Here is a 19,093-nt window from a genome sequence, read left to right on the forward strand (position 1 = left end):
GCTTCTCCCCGCCCTCCGGAAGCGCAACACCGAGCGCGCCTGCGCAATGGGTGCCGTGTCTACTCTGCTACTGGGACCTTAGTGTGCTATTTGTTTCGGAACAGGAGGCTCGGTAGCAGAGGATTTCTCGCCTTTCCTTCCCTCCCATAGCTTCCCTACGTATGGATGCTAAAAGCTGCTGCTGCTACTGAGCTAGTCAGATACTGCTTCAGCTTTAAGATGTGAATTCTTCCACTAGACGCTCTTCAGAGGAACGGAGGTAACCGCGCCCCTCGGCCCAAGGAATGCGCTTGCGTGTGAGGGGTGGGCGCGCCGGACAAGAGCCGGATTGCGCAAGTGTGGCAAGATGGCTTTCCCTGGCGTTGGAGGGAAATCTCTCTTACAGGAGAAGTGCCTCTTTGGCCTCTACGTTGCGCCCAGTAGAGTTGTCGCTGTTGGCATTTCAAACACATCTGTTCACCAATCCCCCAGGCCCTGTGCACATCCTCACACTGGGAGGCTTTGTGCAAATACCTTACACTGCCTAGAAATTAGTGTTCTCAGCATATCAGAAGAGGGCCTTAGAGTCACTGATTTCAAAGTTCTTTTCTACTCAACACTAGTTCACTATTAGTTAACAACAGTGCAATAGAGTTTTTCCAAACAAGCTTTTTCCTCTTCCTAGGGAAGAGGAGCAACAGAGGAGAGAAATAACACATGTGAAATTCTCGTCTGTTAAAGCAAAGTTGTTAATAAGAGTGAAACTAAAGAATTGCTTTTGTGAAGAATTCTGCAGTCCCAAAATGTTAGTTATCCACTTGCTACCTCTGGCAGCACGTCTAATCTGGTTCTTGCCTATTCTGTCTCTAGAGTTCCTCCACCTATCAAATATTGACACTGCTCATTTACTTCTCCAGTTTTCTCTTACGCTTCTCAATTTTCTTCTCAGTTTTAATAGCCATAGCACAAATCAATGGCATTTGCATTACCCTTAATCTGCCAACAGGGTTGCTTATGAACTTATTCTTCTCTTTAAGGCAATTAGAAAGCAGTGGAATGGAAAGCAAGTGCTGCGGTCATCCCATGTTATGCTCCTTGTCAACAATGTATACATTCTTGCTAGGGGCCATATTCATTGCTTTAAGCTCAAGTCGCATCCTGTTGGTAAAATATTCAGCCAACGAAGGTAAGTTAGGACTTGGAATATGTATGGAGCACTTCTTTCTAATCACACATTCTTTCTCCTGACTTGGGTTTTCTTGTGTATAAAATGGAGATAATACCTTTTCAAGTACTCTGCATCATGTGAATGATGAAGAATGTATAAATTTGATTTTTTAACCTTTCATTCCTCAGCAAGAGAAATTTTTGATGTTTTGTGAAATTTGGATCAGTCAAGAACAGGATCCAACCCTTATAGGACAGATCATAACATCTGATTATTGCTTGAATCAACCGGTCTTTCTGAGCCTGTAGCAATATGTATAATTATAACTAATTTTAAGATAGACAAGAGGATATATTTTTGGTCACTTGGCATTTTTGATGTACTATCTTAATTACTGTATCAGTGGGACAATGCAGATTATTAGCTTTGGTAAACACATCTCTAGGAATCTTTTATGTAAGAATTTGTATTTAAACAGTTTAATTCCATAAAACTGTATTGAGAACCTTTTATGAGTTATTGAGGACACATAAAATTATGACACTGTAACATTTAATGGTCTGCTTGGAAAGTCAGATGTGTATATTTCTCTACTTCAATTTATCTGCCAGGCCCTAGGATAAGTATAAGCAGGTTCAAAGTGCATATGACATAGACCTAGTTCTCAAGAACTCTGTTTATTAGGCAAGACATCATGTAAATATAGTGTGAATATTTAACATAATAAATGCAGTTCTATATCAAAGATGAAATAGTTTAGAGTAGAAAGTGATACATTCTGTCTGGGAGAGGATGATGTGGAGTGCAGAGGGATAAGGGAACACTTCCTTGATAAGGTGACAGTTGATCTACAAGAATACAAAGTGATCAGGGGCATTCAAAACAGGCAACAGACTATAAAAATGAACAGATGCATAAAAGCAGGATGGATTGTGAGAATGTGTAGTTTAGAATTACGGAGCAAAAAGTTTAAGAATTCAGATGAGAGGGGAAAGGCAGGCTCAGCCAGAGAGAGAAGTGATGATCAGATAGTTAAGGACTTCATTTACTATGCTAAGGTCCTGGGACTTTGTTCTCTAGACTTTACAGCCTGGGAAGTAAGGAGTACCTGAAGGATTGTAAACAGAAGGGAAAAATGAAAAAGACTATAATGGCAGGTGGATTCAGGATGGACAAAAGGGAAGGGACTAGAAGTGAGTAGCCAGTTAGGGGATTGTTGCAAATTCAAGCCTCAAATGATGGAGACTAACCAAGGCTTTGGAAGTAGGAACAGAAAAGAGAAGATAGGGTAAAGAAATATTCTAAACATAGAAAAGACAGAGCCTGGAGAATATATTGAACATGGAGGTTAAAGGAGATAGAATACTGGATAGTTCAGAGTTTTGTTGGGAGTGGTAAGTGGGTCATTGTTGTTCTCAGCTGAGATGAAGACTATTAAGAGAAAGAAGAGATTGGACAGAGTTCAGAGAGAATACAGAGTTTTAGCTCTACCTTTCATGAGGCCAGTAGCTGTGTACTTGTTCGTTGCAATAATGAATAAATACAAGGTAGTTATTCATATGCATGTGTTAGTAAGCATTAAATGTTCCAGAATACGGATTTGGAGACATTAATGTTAAACTGACATTTAAAATTCTAGAGGCAGAGGGCTCATTCAGAGTAAGCATGCAAAACGGGAAAACAGCCAAAGACAGAACTCCGAAGAATGCCAACATTTAACAGGCATGCTGACACTCAGAAGGATGTTAAGAAGGAATTGTTAGCGAGAACTAAATGCACATGACTCAGAAGGAAAAGAAAAAGTTTGAAGACAGAGGGAATTGCAACATCATAAGATAAGGATTAAAACATGCCCTTTGGAATTAGTGATTAGAAGATACTCAGTAATCTCAGGAGAAGGTAGGTTGAATATAGTGGTGGGATGAGAAACAAGATTGCTTGGGGACAAGACCTAAATGGAAAGTGGGCAAAATGGAGATAATGAATGTTGACAGTGTTTTAGGGAGAGAAGGAGAAAGTACAGTAGTTGGAGGAGTAGGATATTATATAGTGTTTTGTTTTTGGATGAGTGGATTTTAAGCATATTTATAGGCCAAGGGGAGTAAATCAATTAATAGAAAGGTAAAGGGGATACTGAAGCCAGAGGAATTACTTATTGGAGCACAGTCCCTGATAGGGAAGATTTTAAAGGGGAGAATGGATGCATAGTGGGACCGTGGCCCCTTTTGGAGGGACTAAAGGGAAACCAGTAAGGATGGATGTAATGTAGATAAGGTGTGTGAGTGTGGCAGAAGGTAAGTGGAGGGAGTTGCCACATGATGCTGAGACATAGTTTGGAATTAACCATGCAAGAAATACAAGGGGGAAAAAAATAAAAACAAGAGTAAGTTAAAGAGCAGTGACAAGATTTTGAGTTGTATTCTGAAGCCTCCACCCCCACCCTATTCTTGTGTGTGCATGTTTGCTCATGTGTATCATAATAGAGATCCATGAAAATATTACTGGAGGAAAATAGAGTGTGATTTCAGTCTAGCTTTGAGCTCAGAAGAGGAAGGAGGAGGTCTTTTAACTAAGCTTTGAATGATGTGAAAAAAATTTGAACAGGCAAATAACTAAATTCAAGTTAACATTTATTAAGTGCCTACTAAGTGCAAAGCAACATTAACTCCCAGGTATGTGAAGATGGCTAACGTAGTCCCTTTCTGATAAGGGGCTTGCATTCTAAAGGTAAGACACACACATAAAAAAAATAATAACTATAATACAATGTGATGACAGAGGCTTGTAGGAGGAGCTACAAGATCAGAGATGAATAAAGAATTGTGCTTAGGTTGTGAAGGTCAAGGGAAACCTCAGAAAAGAGGAAGAAAGCATGTTCTGGGAAGAAAGAGTGTTGAATTGGTGTTTTTCTTCTATACTTGGCCAGTTTAGGTTTTTAATATGATGACCAAGGGAAACAAGCAAATGTTTTCAAAAAGGGGAAAAGTGCATTTTTAAAAATAGTACCTAATAATGCTTGTGTTTGTTTTTGGCAAAATTATACAGTAAGTTGTTTGTAAGCATTTGGAAATGACAGAGTTAACAGCGAAGACCAAAGCATATTAACCAAACCTCATTTCCTAATTAGATTGACTTGTACATTAGGATGGCTTCCCATCATGGGCTTTTGGGGGTGTCAGAGTATTTTCTCTCAGCCCTAGAGTAGCCAGAGTTCTGGACCAGTTGCCTCTTGCCAGATAGCTTCCTTTTCTCCCAATGTATCATTTCTCCCAGAATGCCAAACAAATGTTATCTATGTGTGCCATGATATGAAACAGAGAGGAAAGCTCTTAGTTGAGGGAATATCACAGAGTGTACCTTGAGCTGGGTACAAGGCTCACAGAGTCACGCAACAGCTGCCATGAGTTGAGCAGTAATTCAGCCAGGTCAGTTCCTAGCTGCTAGAAGAGTCAGGCCCTGAGTTTGTATTAATGGTGAATTTAGAAGGTAGTCTCTAATGCCATGCCATAAAGCTGTTAGTGCCTGTAGCCCTGTCCTCCTCAACATATTTAGCCACAACTTAGGTGAAAACATGAGAGGCATATTTATCAAATTCAAGGATAATAAAATGCTGAATGGGGTAGAGATAGATCAAATATTAGGTGAATTAATTTAAAAATCCAAAAGAGCGAAGCCAACTGGATGAATGTTAATATAACTAGTATTAAAATCCAGCTTTTAAGTTTAAAAACAACTCTATTAAGTGTATATAAACGTTGTATGGAACAAAATTTATAGTTAAACATTTTTGTTACATTTCAGAGAACAAATATGATTATCTTCCAACTACTGTGAATGTGTGCTCAGAACTAGTGAAGCTGGTTTTCTGTGTGCTTGTGTCAATCTGGGTTATAAAGAAAGGTGAGTCTTTAAACAATACTTACGTACATGTTAAAAATCAAAATACAGAATCGAAAAGTCTTAGAAGTTACAGGAACATTTTATGTCATTTAGCCCATTAATTTTACACATGAGGACATTAAAACACAAACATAAGTATGATTATCCATATTTTGCAAGTGGAGAAATGGGCTCAAAGAGAAAGCCTTCTGCAGTTCTAGGTATCAGGGGGCAAAGTCTGAACACCAAGCCACGTTTTCTAGTGTCCTGCCCATTGCTGTAGTTTGTAGCTTGTTTCTGTAATGGGTCACACCGTGAGTGAGTTCATGTTCAAATTCAGGATTTTTTAAGTTACTGCTGTCTGGCTTACTAGGAAGCACATAACAAAGCAGCCTCATTTCCTGCAAGAGAGGCAGCATAGTGCATTGGGGTCAGGGAGACTGTATTTTGGGGCAGATTATTTTAACTTTTCTGAGCTCTAGTTTCATCAACTATCAAGGATATTAATCCTTTCTCATATGTAAAGTATCTGGTCTTTTGTGGCACTTAAAACATATTAATTCTTCATGCATGTTTCCCAATTATTATTGAGCCTTTGCTCTCTTTACTATGATCTGTCTTCCATATGAGGTAAACAGAATTTATTAAAGGGCTTGTCCAAGGAAGATGTCTTGTCATACCCAAGAGTTTCAATCTATGCAAGGTTTCCAGTTAGTGAAATACATTTCTTGATCTCATGAAATGCATGCACTATTTTCAGGGATTAAATTTAAATTTTCTGTCTTTTCATTTTATTTTACATTCTCTCTTATAGTACCTTCCTGAGTTTTTGAAAATCTGGAAATGGTAAAATAACTCAATACTAGGATTAGTAAAATGTAATTTTCTCTACTTCTCCAGATAGAAATTTTCACTTAGCATCTCCCTTTCCTGATCCCCCACCCCTTTCCCCACCCACACGCACCACAGAGAGGGGGATGTGGAATACCAGCAGGAACTCTTTGAGTTTTTTTCTACTTATTTTAATTCGTTGATTTTTTTCTTGATCTTATACCCTCGGAACACTAAGAGAAACCAGTGTATCTGGAGTTGCCTTAAGTGATACTTCTATCTCAGGTTAACAGGAATAATGAGAATCAGTAATCCTGAAGTGTTACAGATTGTCAGTGATGATACACAGTGGTAGGGTGCAGAAGGATAATAATGTAATAAGGAAATTCTCTATTGTCTGATTTCTTAAGGCTAATAGTCACTTATGGAAGCAAGTTCATAAAGTCTCTTTTAAGGAATTATGCCAAAAATCAAATACAATTTATTGCCTATAAAAATATGGGCATTCTCATCAAGATCATTTATTTATTTCTGTGTTTCTTTCTTTAGATCATAAAAGTAGAAACTTGAGATGTGCTTCCTGGAGGGAATTCTTCAATTTCATGAAGTGGTCCATTCCAGCCTTTCTTTATTTCCTGGATAATTTGATTGTCTTCTATGTCCTTTCCTATCTTCAACCTGTAAGTAAATATGACAGAATAACTGGGAAAACACAGATAAATGAATTTCAGGGCTAATCCTTTTTTTTTTTTTAATAATTTTTCTGGGCATTGTTAGTTTCCTTCCCTGGCCTTTCTGAGGTTTGACCAGAATCATCTGAGTACTGATTTACCAATATGCTTGCCAGATTCTCTCACTGGTAAAGTTTGCTGTATAAAACTTTCTGTTTTGTGGGAGTTGCTCCCTGGCCAGTGAATCCGGACCCGTGTCTCTTTGTGTAACCCTAATCAATCTGCCTATTTCTGAGCCATCCTATCTATGATTACCAGCCTCTAATACTAATCTCAATATTTAGGTGCTCCAAGGAGACTTAACTCAGAAAATTATACACTCAATGCACTGCTCTTTCTTACACCTGCTTGATATAGTTTATATGTATTCTTTTTGTACAATTTTCTTTTTGTTAATCCTGTCATTTAACTAACAAGTACTCCAAGGGTAGAGATTGTATCCTTCCAACTGTAAATGCTTTTTATATAACTGATACTACTGGAATATTTTAGTCTCTTTTTGTATTATTCATGCTGATTTAGAGAACCATTAGTAATCAGAATTAAAATCGGTCTTCTGTTCTTACCTCTTACTCAGTATGGGTCTTGTGTTTATTTTTTCTTAATGTTTTAAAAAATGAGCATTCTTGTTCCCATTGTTGCCAAAATGTGTTACAAGTTCCTTTTAAGCATAAATTCAGGCATCTATTACAAATAAGATTTTTATTCATTCTAGTCCTCCATGTGAAACCTCTTAAATATAGCCAAATTATTTTGTGAGTGGGATGAAAAGGAGGGATTCATAGAGAACTATAGTTGAAAACAGGAGTTTGATTCTTTTGCACAATTTAGAAGCCATGTAACTAGGCAAGCCCCAAGTGCTCTAAGAGTCAGTTGCCTGTTTGTAAAAGGAAATAATGTTACCATACCAGCTCAAAGGCAGGGACCTGGGCCAGGTGATCACCTGACATTCCTTTCAGCTCTGTGATCCATGTTATTGTTAATAAGTGTCCATTCACCTAAAATGTGTCCTCTCCTAAATTCTTGCTTCTGCTGTATTTTTCAGATCTGAGAATTCCTGTACCTGGTGACACAATTATTCATATTCACTAAGTATATATTTGTTATATTTTATTTATATCCAGCAGATTACCGATAGCTCTGCATTTATATGTCTTTCCTACATTGCCCAATACCAAAGCAAGATTACAGTTTCCTGTTTTTCTTTCAACCTGTTGCTTTGTGCTTCCTTCCTGATTGTATATAACCACAAATATTACAAAATAAATCACATGGCTATGTACTGCTGGAAGGAATTAATAGACATACATGGAAGTTTTAGGGCAAAGAGCTCTAGTGTTTTGTTTATTCTGTACTATTGCATGGAAAGAGTTTTCAGAAGTCACCAGGCCAGCCAGGATGCTTCGTGAGTACACTTGCACTGCCATGGTTGTGACAATCAGGGCCACCACTTCCCCACTTTCTTATATCTTCTTCACTCTTCTAACTAGCAGCTCACAGACATTCATGTACAGGGACGGACACTGAGGAAATCTTAAAATAGCGGTACCCATAAAAATTCAATAGAAAAACAACAATGTTGTAGTCTTGGAATTTTTGTTCATTGTTATTGGATTTACTGTTGCTTCTTTAATTCAGCTGCATATTGGCCATATGTGCTGGTTATATAAGATTGTTGATACTCTTTGGAGTTTGGTCATCTTAAAGTGACAGCAAGGAGGAAGGCAGGGTAAACTAAATCCAGTTTATTTTTTAAAAGTATTTATATTGTTAGATCCAATTATGAGGAACAATGATAAAGTTTTATACTTTCTAGGCCAAAAGGTATGTGTGTGTTTTCACATTAATAGTCTCATATGTAAAATATGACTGAATTTACAAAAGACCTTTATAAAATTTGACTAACGCATTTCTGAGTTTTTAGAACAATGTGAATAAATCCCAAGGACTGTCAAATATGAGTTTGTTAGTGAATCACTGATAGTTCAGCCAGGAAAATTGATTCAGTTCCTACAATAGTAAGGATGCTTAAAAACCTGTATCTCTATTACCTTAATGTATAAATGGGCCTAACAGAACCTACCTTCTCTCTAGCCATAGAAACAGTATTAAAAGACTGTAAAGTACTTTGAGAGCTCAGAACAGTATTCTTTGGAAGCATGGTAACTGTTACTTCAGACATAAACCTTTAACGTTTGTATTTCCAGATCTGCACATACAGATTATTTACCCAGGCATTTGCTGAATTTCAACACATTTTGAAAGCCTGTACAATAATTTGATCATATCTACATAAATTTAACAAGCAATAAAAATGGAATTTAATCTTCTAGTGAAATAGCTGCCCTAATAACCCCTCTGGTTTTTGACCAAAAAAGCTTTTCTTGTCAGGTGAACCACGAAGCTGGGAGATTTCTGAGGTCAGTACTTTATTTGGTTTGTAACTCTATCTTCTCTTTCTTTCTAGGCCATGGCTGTTATCTTCTCAAATTTTAGCATTATAACAACAGCTCTTCTATTCAGGATAGTGCTGAAGTAAGTAACTTGTTGGGAAAGCACATATGGTACTTTGAAACGGTGCAGCCTTTTTCAGATGATATACCCAGAGCACTGAACCCTCCGAATCCCAAGGCCAGGATTTTATTCCTAATTGGCTTTGTGTGTTGGCAAGGTGCTTAACGAATCTGGAAAGCAGCTCCATGGCTAGCCTGCCTAAATCCTCTGGGATTCCATGTTCCAAATGTTTTTTCTTAGCATCTCCCTCTGCCCCCCCCAGAAAAGATAGTTGACTGTGTTATGAGTTTAATTTTCAGTGTCAGATTTTTAACAAAGAATTCACGAAGTGGGTTGCTTTTTTTCCAGAATCTCTATTACAGTAGTAGGGAACCAAGAAGTTCCTATGATTAATACACATTTGTTATTTGGAGTTTAGAGATGATAAAGAGTGGCAAATTCTTTGTAAAACTACTTGAGATGAGTACGTGATTTAAGTTCTAACTGGCTGAGGATTTGCATGAGGAATCAAGTCACATTAATATTAATAAAAATGGTAGATTTTTAAATGTCAAAATTCTATCACCAGTCTTTCCTATCTCCAGGAAGACCTTTGAATAAAATACATATTTTCAACTAAACAGACTTTGCTGCAAAAGCAAAGGCCAGAATGTTCTAAGGTAGAGCGGGATCTGGACACTCAACTCCAGTTTGATCTGTTATTTAGTGATGATGATGATAAAAATAAAGTTAACTTCTTGTTATATTTGTTGTGATTGTTTTTCTTTAATTTCACATTCACTTTCCGTTTTTAATTTCTTGTTTCTCAATGTGCTGTGTCACAACATGCTTTCATTTATGTGTACAGAACAATGCATGGCTCAGTACATAGACACTCAGAAATAAGTGTTGAAGCCATAATACCTTCAATACATAAATTATATGGAATTCTTAAAAGATTTTTTTTTTATCCTGAGGAAACATCCTATTTAATAATTGATGTAAGAGATAGAAAAAGAGCATTTTACGTCTTCCAGTTTAATGTTGCAGTACACTGAAGTTTCTTTTGCATCTTATTTTTTATGAAGTTTTTTCATTATTAATTGTGACAAGAGTTCAACTAGCATATTAAGGAATGCTATTCCCGAAATGTTTTGAAGTCTTTAAAATCAACATGAAAATCACTGTGTAGGATTAAAAGTTGGCTTCTGAGAAAATATATGTAAGCAATAATATTTTTATTTTGGTTCCTATAATAAAATTAGAGATGCACTTCCATAAAGGAAGTAAAGTTGACTCTGACACTTAATAAAAGGTTCACTATTTAGTGAGGAAGTAAAGGTCTCAAAAACATGTTTTTTTTTTAAGTGAAATTTTTTTTCCTCTGAATGATAGTTAATTAGCGCATATGGTATTATATTTATTGTATAATAAATATATAATGTGTTATTTCACTGTCTTATGTCAAAATTACATCAATTTAAAACTAAACTTACCAACGAAAAGAAACAAAGTGTATATTGCCTGAGTTAAAATTGGCCAGTGGTTTGACTCCAGGGCATGAGCCTTGGCTCTGAAGCCAAGGTGAGGGGCCACTTAGAAAGACCCTGCCTACCCAGAGCAGATTCAACTGCTCTATAGGCAGTGTGGCCAGGGAGCTTCTTGGCTAGACAGTGATGAGAAAACAAGGACTCGGGGCCAAGCACTGCACTGAAGGTCTTTCTACCCTATTTTGCATCTTACCTTGATCCCATGGGGCAGGTACTGTTACCATCCCCAATCATCAGTAGATTTCATCTCAAGCTGAGTCTGTTCTTAGAGCTCAGAGTCACTGAGCATTTTGCTGTGTTGCGTGGCTTCCTTTGACTTAGAGGAGAGTGGGTGGACGAAGCTGGGGAAAAAGGGACCAACTTGAAATAAGCTGCTTGCCTTCTGGCAGAGAATGTCACTACCATGGGCAAAGATGGGCATGTTAAATTTTGAAGCATTTAACAATTCATATTAACAAGGTTAATTCTTACTGTAACCAAATCCAAATCTATTTATACTATAAACTTTAAATGTTTGCTCTTAATACTATTAATTATATTGTATTGCTAGTTTTAATAAAATTAACTTTGTTATAACTCAAATTTAAAATTTTTTTTCACATATTTTACCTCTTGCTATCCAGAGCAGTAATTCTCATTCTTAGACATGCATTTGCTTTGTGGTTAATATCTCTCTTGATTTCTTGGAAGTTATTTATATTAAAGAAACAATAAAATTACTCCATTTTTTTATTTCCACAAGCACTGAGTTCCCAGAGTGGTTCATAGTTTCTGATTTGTGAGTCATCACTGAAGTTACTCTGAATAGTACAACTAATATATAATAGTAATCTAATACTCTTATGAGAATGCGTTTTAAATATTTTCTATTACATTTTAATATCAACTCATTTTTGTTGTATTTTGATTATTTTGTTGGTGGTAGTTTATGTTGTTTGTCTATTTTTCCCTATTTATTCTGTGAATCATTTGATGGTCTTCTGCCCTTGGCAATAAAATTTTGACCTAAGAGTAACAGCTTGAGTTCTATTACATATTCTAAAATTGTTTGCCATAAATAACTCATTTCACTTAGAATACTATAGTTCTCTCATACTTCACTCTAGTAGAGCCATCAAATACCCCACACATAAATAAAGAATATAAGGCTACACTGGCAGGAAAAAATAAGTCCAGTGACTAATGCAAGAGTTAATTGAAAGAATTCAAACTGGGAAAAGAGAAAATGTTACTGTTGAAGTATTTTATTGTCTTTTCTAGAAAACCCTATGGGAATATATACTCATTTCTTTGAAGTGTAGACATTGCTTCGAAGTGGAAACTGGTGACAGGCCTCAAAGTCTCAGTGGTTCGCTCCCCAGGCTTAGCAAAATTGTATAATCTTGTTTGCTTAGGCTTTAGTAAATAATTTCAATATGAGCTTTGAGATTTGGGGGCAAAAGATAACTAAGACCAGCACTTATTTTTACCTAAAAAGTACATATGTTTCTCTGATTTCTTCAAAGAGAAGCTATGGGAAAAATTATTAAACACATTTTGAAACATGATGTGTATCTTAGAAGTTATGGTCAAGTTTGGTTACTCTCTGAACCAGCAGAAAAATAAAAGTGGAGCTCAGTAGTCAGCACATCTCCAAAATCATTCATTCACTTAGTAAATCTTTTTACAATTTCTCATAAATCTGTTCTTGGTCACTCTCTTTGTGCTACTAAAAATATGTTCAGTTTCTTATAAAAACAGTTATAAGTGAATGAATGATTTCCACTTAATTATTTTCATGCTCTGCCTTGGTTCACTGCCACCAAATAGGGTAGAGATGCCCCATCTGACATAATTTGGACCTAATTGTTGAGTTTTGGACCTCAGTTGATTAAGGGGCACCGCAAAGTGAGGAATTATTTTTTTTAAATACATACTTGAAACAGTTTAACTTAAGATAGCTAAAATGCATCCAGTGTATTACCCATTCTTTTAATGAAAAACTAAGATCTTTGAGTAGGTGTAGGGTTTGGTAATTGGAGTTCTTTGGCTTTTTTCTTGAACCTACATTTATTACACATCATTCATGATTTCTGGTATTTTCTTTAAAGTAGAGCAAGTTCTTAAAAGTACTTTTAAAGTAGTTTCTTCTACATTTTTATTTTCCATTTATTCATTTCATTAATCATAAGATCAACTATACCTAAATCAAGGCAGTTTTTTTTATTGTGAGTGATTTCCCTTTAATTTTCCTAAAGCATTTTTAGTTTTCATTAAAACAGCAATTCTCTTCTATCATTTATAATTTATCATTTATGTAACCATCAAAATACATCATTTTAATAATGAGGCCACCTGGCAAAAGCACGTTTAGTAACAGACTGTGAGCAGAGTCCCTCAGGTAGAGGAGCCTTCTGGCTGCAAGTGTTCCCCTCTGAGCCCCAGTCTGGATGTTGTCCCGGGCAGTGGGGAGGTCAGTTGGGTCTCTGCTGTTGCCTCCACTAACCTGAGGAACAAACTTCCCTGCACAGTCATCATTTATAAGAGCGCAGATGGCTACTTACTAAGCTTTATTTCCTTTGCTGAAAATCTATTTTTAGCCTGATTGTTCATCATTTTTATCTTCCCAAGAACAACTTTGAATGAGTACTTGCAGTTAAGTACTGTTTAGCCTGTTTAAGGGTCTGTTTCCTTAGATTCAATGTCAGTAGTAGTGGAAAATCTATGGCTGTCAGAATTGAAAACTTCTAAAGGAACTGTAGATCATTGCCTCATTTGTCTTGATATACAGTAATTGGTTATAATGATTTTTATAAACTGGGCCCTCATTTTCCAACCTGTATTTTCTGTTTCCATGTGATTTGCTTTCTACCACTTAATGCATACCAGCTACACCTTCAGAAATGTATGTGGCTAGTTCACAGTTTCTGCACTAGCCCGTCACTAAGTACTAGATCTGGTTATTTGAGAATATATGTACGAAAAGACATGTTTGTGCACACAGCTGTGCTGCTGTTTAGGCTGGTCTGTGCATTTAACAATTGTATGGCATAAAGCTCTGTGGAAGCATCATTGAAACCACACAGTTGTTCCTATTTACGTATGCATCTTGAGAACTCAGAATTACTGTACTTAAGAGGCGTGTTAGTCCAGAAGGAAGACATGCGAAACCAAGGCTTAGACCCTTCCTTTTCATAAATACATTACTTTAAGGAAGTCAGTTACCCTCAGAACGTTGTTTCCTCTAGAGCAGGAATTGCTCGAACCACAGTTGGTGTTCAAGTGCTCCATAATTCTTGTAACTTCTAGTTCTTATCTGTTATTTTACACTTCTGCCTTTGCTATGTTATTCTCTTTTTCCCCACTCTGGTGTCATCTACTAATCCATCTTTAAACTAGAAGATACTGTTCCCCTAGAGGCCTCCCTGTCTACCCCAACCTGAGGCAGCTACTCCTCTTAGTCAACACTGTATGTTCTTGTTGGCTTTGCTTAGTCTCTTCCTTCTGCCTCAATACATCACCAGTTCCCTTTTCACACAGCAAACTCCAGTGTATTGTTCACTTTCCTGCTCAAATGCCCTTTCTTTGAAGCAAGCAATACCTGGCTCCATTACAGACTCACGTGTTCCTTCCTCAGTGTACTCCAGTTGGTCCGTGTATCACTTGTCACACATCATAGTGCCGTCACTTAGTGTCATGGCTCTTTCCCTATTAAAGTGTAAACTCCTCAAGGATGGACATCAAGCCCTTGTCTTCCCAGGATGCCTGGCACATAGAAGCTGCTTATTAAATGTCTGTTGAACTGAATGAATCCACAAAACAGGAGCATAATCATGCATGTCTTCTATATCTCACAAGTTTGTTGCTAAGCAAAATAAGTAAAGCACTGTTAGGACTTTGTATAACTCAATACTAAAAACATTTTTCCTTGCCTTATCAAATAGTAGTTTGCTATAAAAATGCTTGATGATTAGGTCACAGATCTGGGAGACAGCTTTCTTAAATCTTTTTTGGGTTGTGAATACCTTTGAAATTTAACAGGGCTTTGAAGGGTCTCCTGGAGTTGGGGAGCGGGTTGAGAATTCACCTACATAGATGATTTGGCACACACTGCAAGGATTCATAAATTCATCACATTCTGGTTTGTGAAAACCAGGTTGAATGTCTCTGCTCTAATTTACTTTATAGTAGGATAAAAAATTTTTGTTCCAAAGGTTCAAGATCAGCTCTGAAGATAGAAAGGAGGCTTAGTTAAACTTGCAAGCTCAAAGGAAACTTACAATGAGGTGAAATGACTAAATGGTCTTAAGGGACATTTATTATAAAAGTGAATGAAAATATCAAGTTTAAGAAGCAGAGACACACACTTAAATTGTGGGAAATCCTAGCAAAAACTGGCTATAGTTTGTTCAACCAAGTCCTCAACTGAGTTTTTGGGATAAACAGTTGATACGGAGGGGAGGAAAACCCGTAGTGAAATCCTGTTTTTCACTTTTGAACAGGAGGCACCTAAACTGGATACAGTGGGCTTCCCTCCTGATTCTGTTTCTGTCTATTGTGGCCCTAACTGCTGGGACTGACACTTCACAGCACAACCTAGCAGGACATGGATTTCATCACGATGCCTTCTTCAGCCCATCCAATTCCTGCCGCCTTTTCACAAGTGAGTGTCCCAGAAAAGACAATTGCACAGCAGAGGAGTGGACTTTTTCTGACTCTAAGTGGAACACCACATTCCGATTTTTCAGTCACATCCGTCTTGGCTTGGGACACATTCTGATCATAGTCCAGTGTTTTACTTCTTCAATGGCCAATATCTATAATGAAAAGATATTGAAGGAGGGGAACCAGCTCACTGAAAATATCTTCGTACAGAACAGCAAACTCTATTTCTTTGGCATTCTTTTCAATGGGCTGACCCTGGGCCTTCAGAGCAGTAACCGTGATCAGATTAAGAGCTGCGGGTTTTTTTATGGCCACAATGCATTTTCAGTAGCCCTCATTTTTGTAACTGCATTCCAGGGCCTCTCGGTGGCTTTTATTCTGAAGTTTTTGGATAACATGTTCCATGTCTTAATGGCCCAGGTGACCACTGTCATCATCACAACAGTGTCTGTCCTGGTCTTTGACTTCAGGCCCTCCCTGGAGTTTTTCTTAGAAGCCCCATCAGTTCTTCTCGCCATATTTATTTATAACGCCAGCAAGTCCCAAGCTCTGGAATATGGACCTAGGCAAGAAAGGATCCGAGATCTAAGTGGCCGTCTTTGGGAGCGCTCCAGTGGGGTAAGTTTGTGAGGATACTGCTTTTTGCCTGTTCTTCCCCAGTTCAAAGCATGGTTACACAAGAAAAGAAATAGGTTAGTACTGATTATCAAAGGGTGTATTAGATCTCTGTGATTTTAAAAATTATTCAGCAGACATTTGTTGGGCTCATGTTACTGCTTTCAGGGTTCTAGAAAAAATACAAATCACAGTCTGAAGAACCTTAAGCATTGGTTGTAAACGAACATTACAGAGTAGGAACTGGAAAGTGCCTCACAGCTTTATCTTGTCCAGTAACCCCAGTTTACAAGAGAAGAAACAGACTCAGAGAGGCTACATGTGACAGTAAGTGAAAGAACTGGCACTAAACCCGTGAAGTCTGACTCGTACTTCATTACTCTTCCCACTCCATCATTGTTGGAGAAACAAGCCTCATTAATAAAAAAGTTGACCTAGCTGATAAACTTCCGTTGTAGTTGTTCATAAACCACAGTGCCAGGTAGGCAGGCGTTGCTTATCTCACCCACTGAGGTGGTGGTTCTCAATAGGATCTTACAAGAGAAAAACGTTTTCTAAAAAAAATACTTACGCAGTTTTTCTGAATAACATTATTCTCCCAGTTGCTTATTGTTTTAGAAGGGTCTGCAGTCATGTTATTAGTAAATTAATAATGATCTTTTGGAGATTCAAGTAAGGAGTTAAAATATTTGTTATAAATAAAAGATTTAAATTTACAATTTCCATGAACACTAAATATGAAATATTTTATGCAGTAAACATTTCATTTTTTGGGAAAAAGTAATCTATTTTTACTCAAGTTCATGGCAGAGCTTCGCTGAACAATGCCTCTGAAATGGTTACACAACAGATTCTTCAGATGGAAAAATTAGAGTCTTGGGTACCACATGCCATGACCTCAGCCAGAGTATAGATTCAGAAGTCCTGTGTTCTTTCCCAGTGGTCTGATTACACTGCTTGCTCTACTTTTTGTATAAGAATATCAATTTAGGTATAAGAATATCAATTTAGGTAACAAGACCTACTTTGTATCTTTCTCCAATCTTTAGTCATTTCCCCTTAAGACCAGCAGAGGGTGCTCCTTACTTTGCTCATGTTAACTTCAAAATTCAAGTACTAGACTCCTGTATTTCAGTTTTTCGTAATCTCATACATAATGAAATTAACTTCCAGGAACTTCAGTATATGTTCAGTTTCATTTGACCAGATTACATCTATAATATAATGGAATACCATTAATTGTGAGTTTCCACCTTGGTAATCATTAAAAACACTACATTTCTAGTTTGGTTTTAATTAATTACTGATTTCATGTTTCCTTTTAGGATGGAGAGGAACTGGAAAGACTCACCCAACCCAAGAATGCCACTGAGTCAGATGAAGATACTTTCTAATTGGTAGCCAAATAATTGGCTGATCTTACAACCTTGTTTTCATAATTTTCAGCCTGTGTTAATATTCATCTTTTCACTTTGATAAACCAAGAACATGTCCAAAGAAGAATGCTCTTTGCATATGTAACTACTTCTAAACAGTTCTATCCAAGACTTAGAGTACATAGAGGCTAAAAAGGGCTAAGGAGCTGACATAAAAGTAATAGTACAGAGACTGCATTAGTGACCAGTGCTGGAGAAAATAAGATATATTCACAGATTATTTTTCTTGTCATCCAAGGTTCCAAAACCCTTTTAATAACCAGGTTAGCTGTGCCCCATAAATACACAAATACAGATCAGTTTGCCAGATACTGATAATTATGTAGTTCTACTCTGTGCCAAAGTCTTCACTTTTTTATCATTACAAACACCACCTGGGTTGTCTCTTGAATTTTGAGGCCCTGGAGATACACATTTGGCAGTTAAAATGCTACGTGACTCTAGAGAACTTGAAGGCCACTTGGCTGCAACATCGACTTGAGGTTAACGTAGTCCATGCTAAATGTTTTGCTGAGCAAGCAGTTTTTCAGAATCAAAATCTCAGAATTTTAATCTGTAGGATTTCAAAGGGAACTTAATTTTTACTGATTATCTTTGGGTGGTTTTCTGTACACATAGGCTTCAAGTTAGGTGGAAATTGCTTCCCAGTCACCAGTTATCACTTGTATTTTAAATCACTTAAGCCATGGTGAGTCTTTTCCTCCTCAGGTTGACCTTACTATTCTTGGGTTATTATATTTTGGAGAACTAAGAAGGAGCCATTTCATTGTCTCAGATATTAATTAGAACTTATGATAATTACATATCATATCTGGTTCCTAAGATTTGAGACACTGGCTTCAGGATCATACCAGATTGTCAGTAAGACTAATGCCTTTGAGTTCCTTTTAAAAGGGTCACTTTGCAAACAATGACTTTCAGTGAAGTATGAATATTCTAAAAAACAGGAAGGCCAATAATAAAGCACTTTGTAGTAATAATATTTTACACTCCAAGTGCATGGTATTTTTCAACATGTGTTTTGCATGCAGCTAGCTGACTCCGAGGTAGAGAAGTCAAGTGATGGATAATTTTGAAGTGGGAACACAAGTAACTTGCCACAGTCATGCCACTGGGTGGTGGCAGGACAAGAGTTGTTAGCTGTAGCCAATAGGCCTGTGTGGTTGCAAACAGCAGTACGCTGTGAATGTGAGCCTTAAAGTGTCGTTTTCATGCAGTCCTTTTCCCTAATTTTCATTTCCCTAATTTTCATACAGATTGAACATTAAAAGTATTATTAAATAATCATCTATGACATGCAGAATAATATAACTGGCAAGAGTTGGTGGAAATTTATAAATAAAATAATTACTAAACCTATGTCTTGTGCTGCCACTCTGTCTTGTGAGGTGGAATGTGAAGTACTTTTAATTTCAAAAATTTGAGTGAGGCAGAAACCCAAATAGCTTTTAAAACTTCTCTTTCAGTAGATCTTGACTTCAGGGAATAGCAAAACTGTTCACCTTTTCATAGGCATTCCCATGTGAAATGAGAAGATTACATCATTGTAACAACTTAAAATGCAAGGGAAATCATATATAAGAAGACCTCACTTTTAGGAAATTATGCATCCAAAACATTTATCTGGCACTACAGATAAAATTAGAATACTATTTTTGCAAAGGTACTACCTACAGAATATATTAAATGACAGATTCCACTAGTTCATGGAGCTTGATTTTCTTACTTTTTTTCACTCTCCTTTTCATAAAGCATTTGTTGCCCGAA

The 19,093-nt window shown here is 37.0% G+C and overlaps 1 protein-coding gene across 1 annotated transcript; it reads left to right on the top strand.

The window, feature by feature from the left end:
• Positions 1-11: 11 nt before the first annotated feature.
• On the top strand, positions 12-19,093 carry SLC35A5 (solute carrier family 35 member A5). Its single transcript, XM_045850915.1, has 7 exons — positions 12-259; positions 1,017-1,165; positions 4,949-5,047; positions 6,407-6,537; positions 9,056-9,123; positions 15,113-15,893; positions 17,216-19,093. Exons 2-7 carry the CDS (start codon positions 1,036-1,038, stop codon positions 17,282-17,284), a joined length of 1,278 nt encoding a protein of 425 aa, XP_045706871.1. The 5' UTR covers positions 12-259; positions 1,017-1,035; the 3' UTR covers positions 17,285-19,093.

This window comes from Phyllostomus hastatus, unplaced genomic scaffold (genome assembly GCF_019186645.2).
Source record: "Phyllostomus hastatus isolate PE091 unplaced genomic scaffold, TTU_PhHast_1.1 phas_contig_86, whole genome shotgun sequence".
In the NCBI taxonomy this organism is placed as follows: Eukaryota; Metazoa; Chordata; class Mammalia; order Chiroptera; family Phyllostomidae; genus Phyllostomus; species Phyllostomus hastatus.

Bases quoted from the DNA above. Each gene is read 5' to 3' on its own strand.
- SLC35A5 (XM_045850915.1), top strand. From the start codon at position 1,036: ATGGAAAGCAAGTGCTGCGGTCATCCCATGTTATGCTCCTTGTCAACA. The intron at 1,166-4,948 runs GTAAGTTAGGAC...GTTACATTTCAG, and splicing joins AAAATATTCAGCCAACGAAG to AGAACAAATATGATTATCTT. The intron at 9,124-15,112 runs GTAAGTAACTTG...ACTTTTGAACAG, and splicing joins CTATTCAGGATAGTGCTGAA to GAGGCACCTAAACTGGATAC.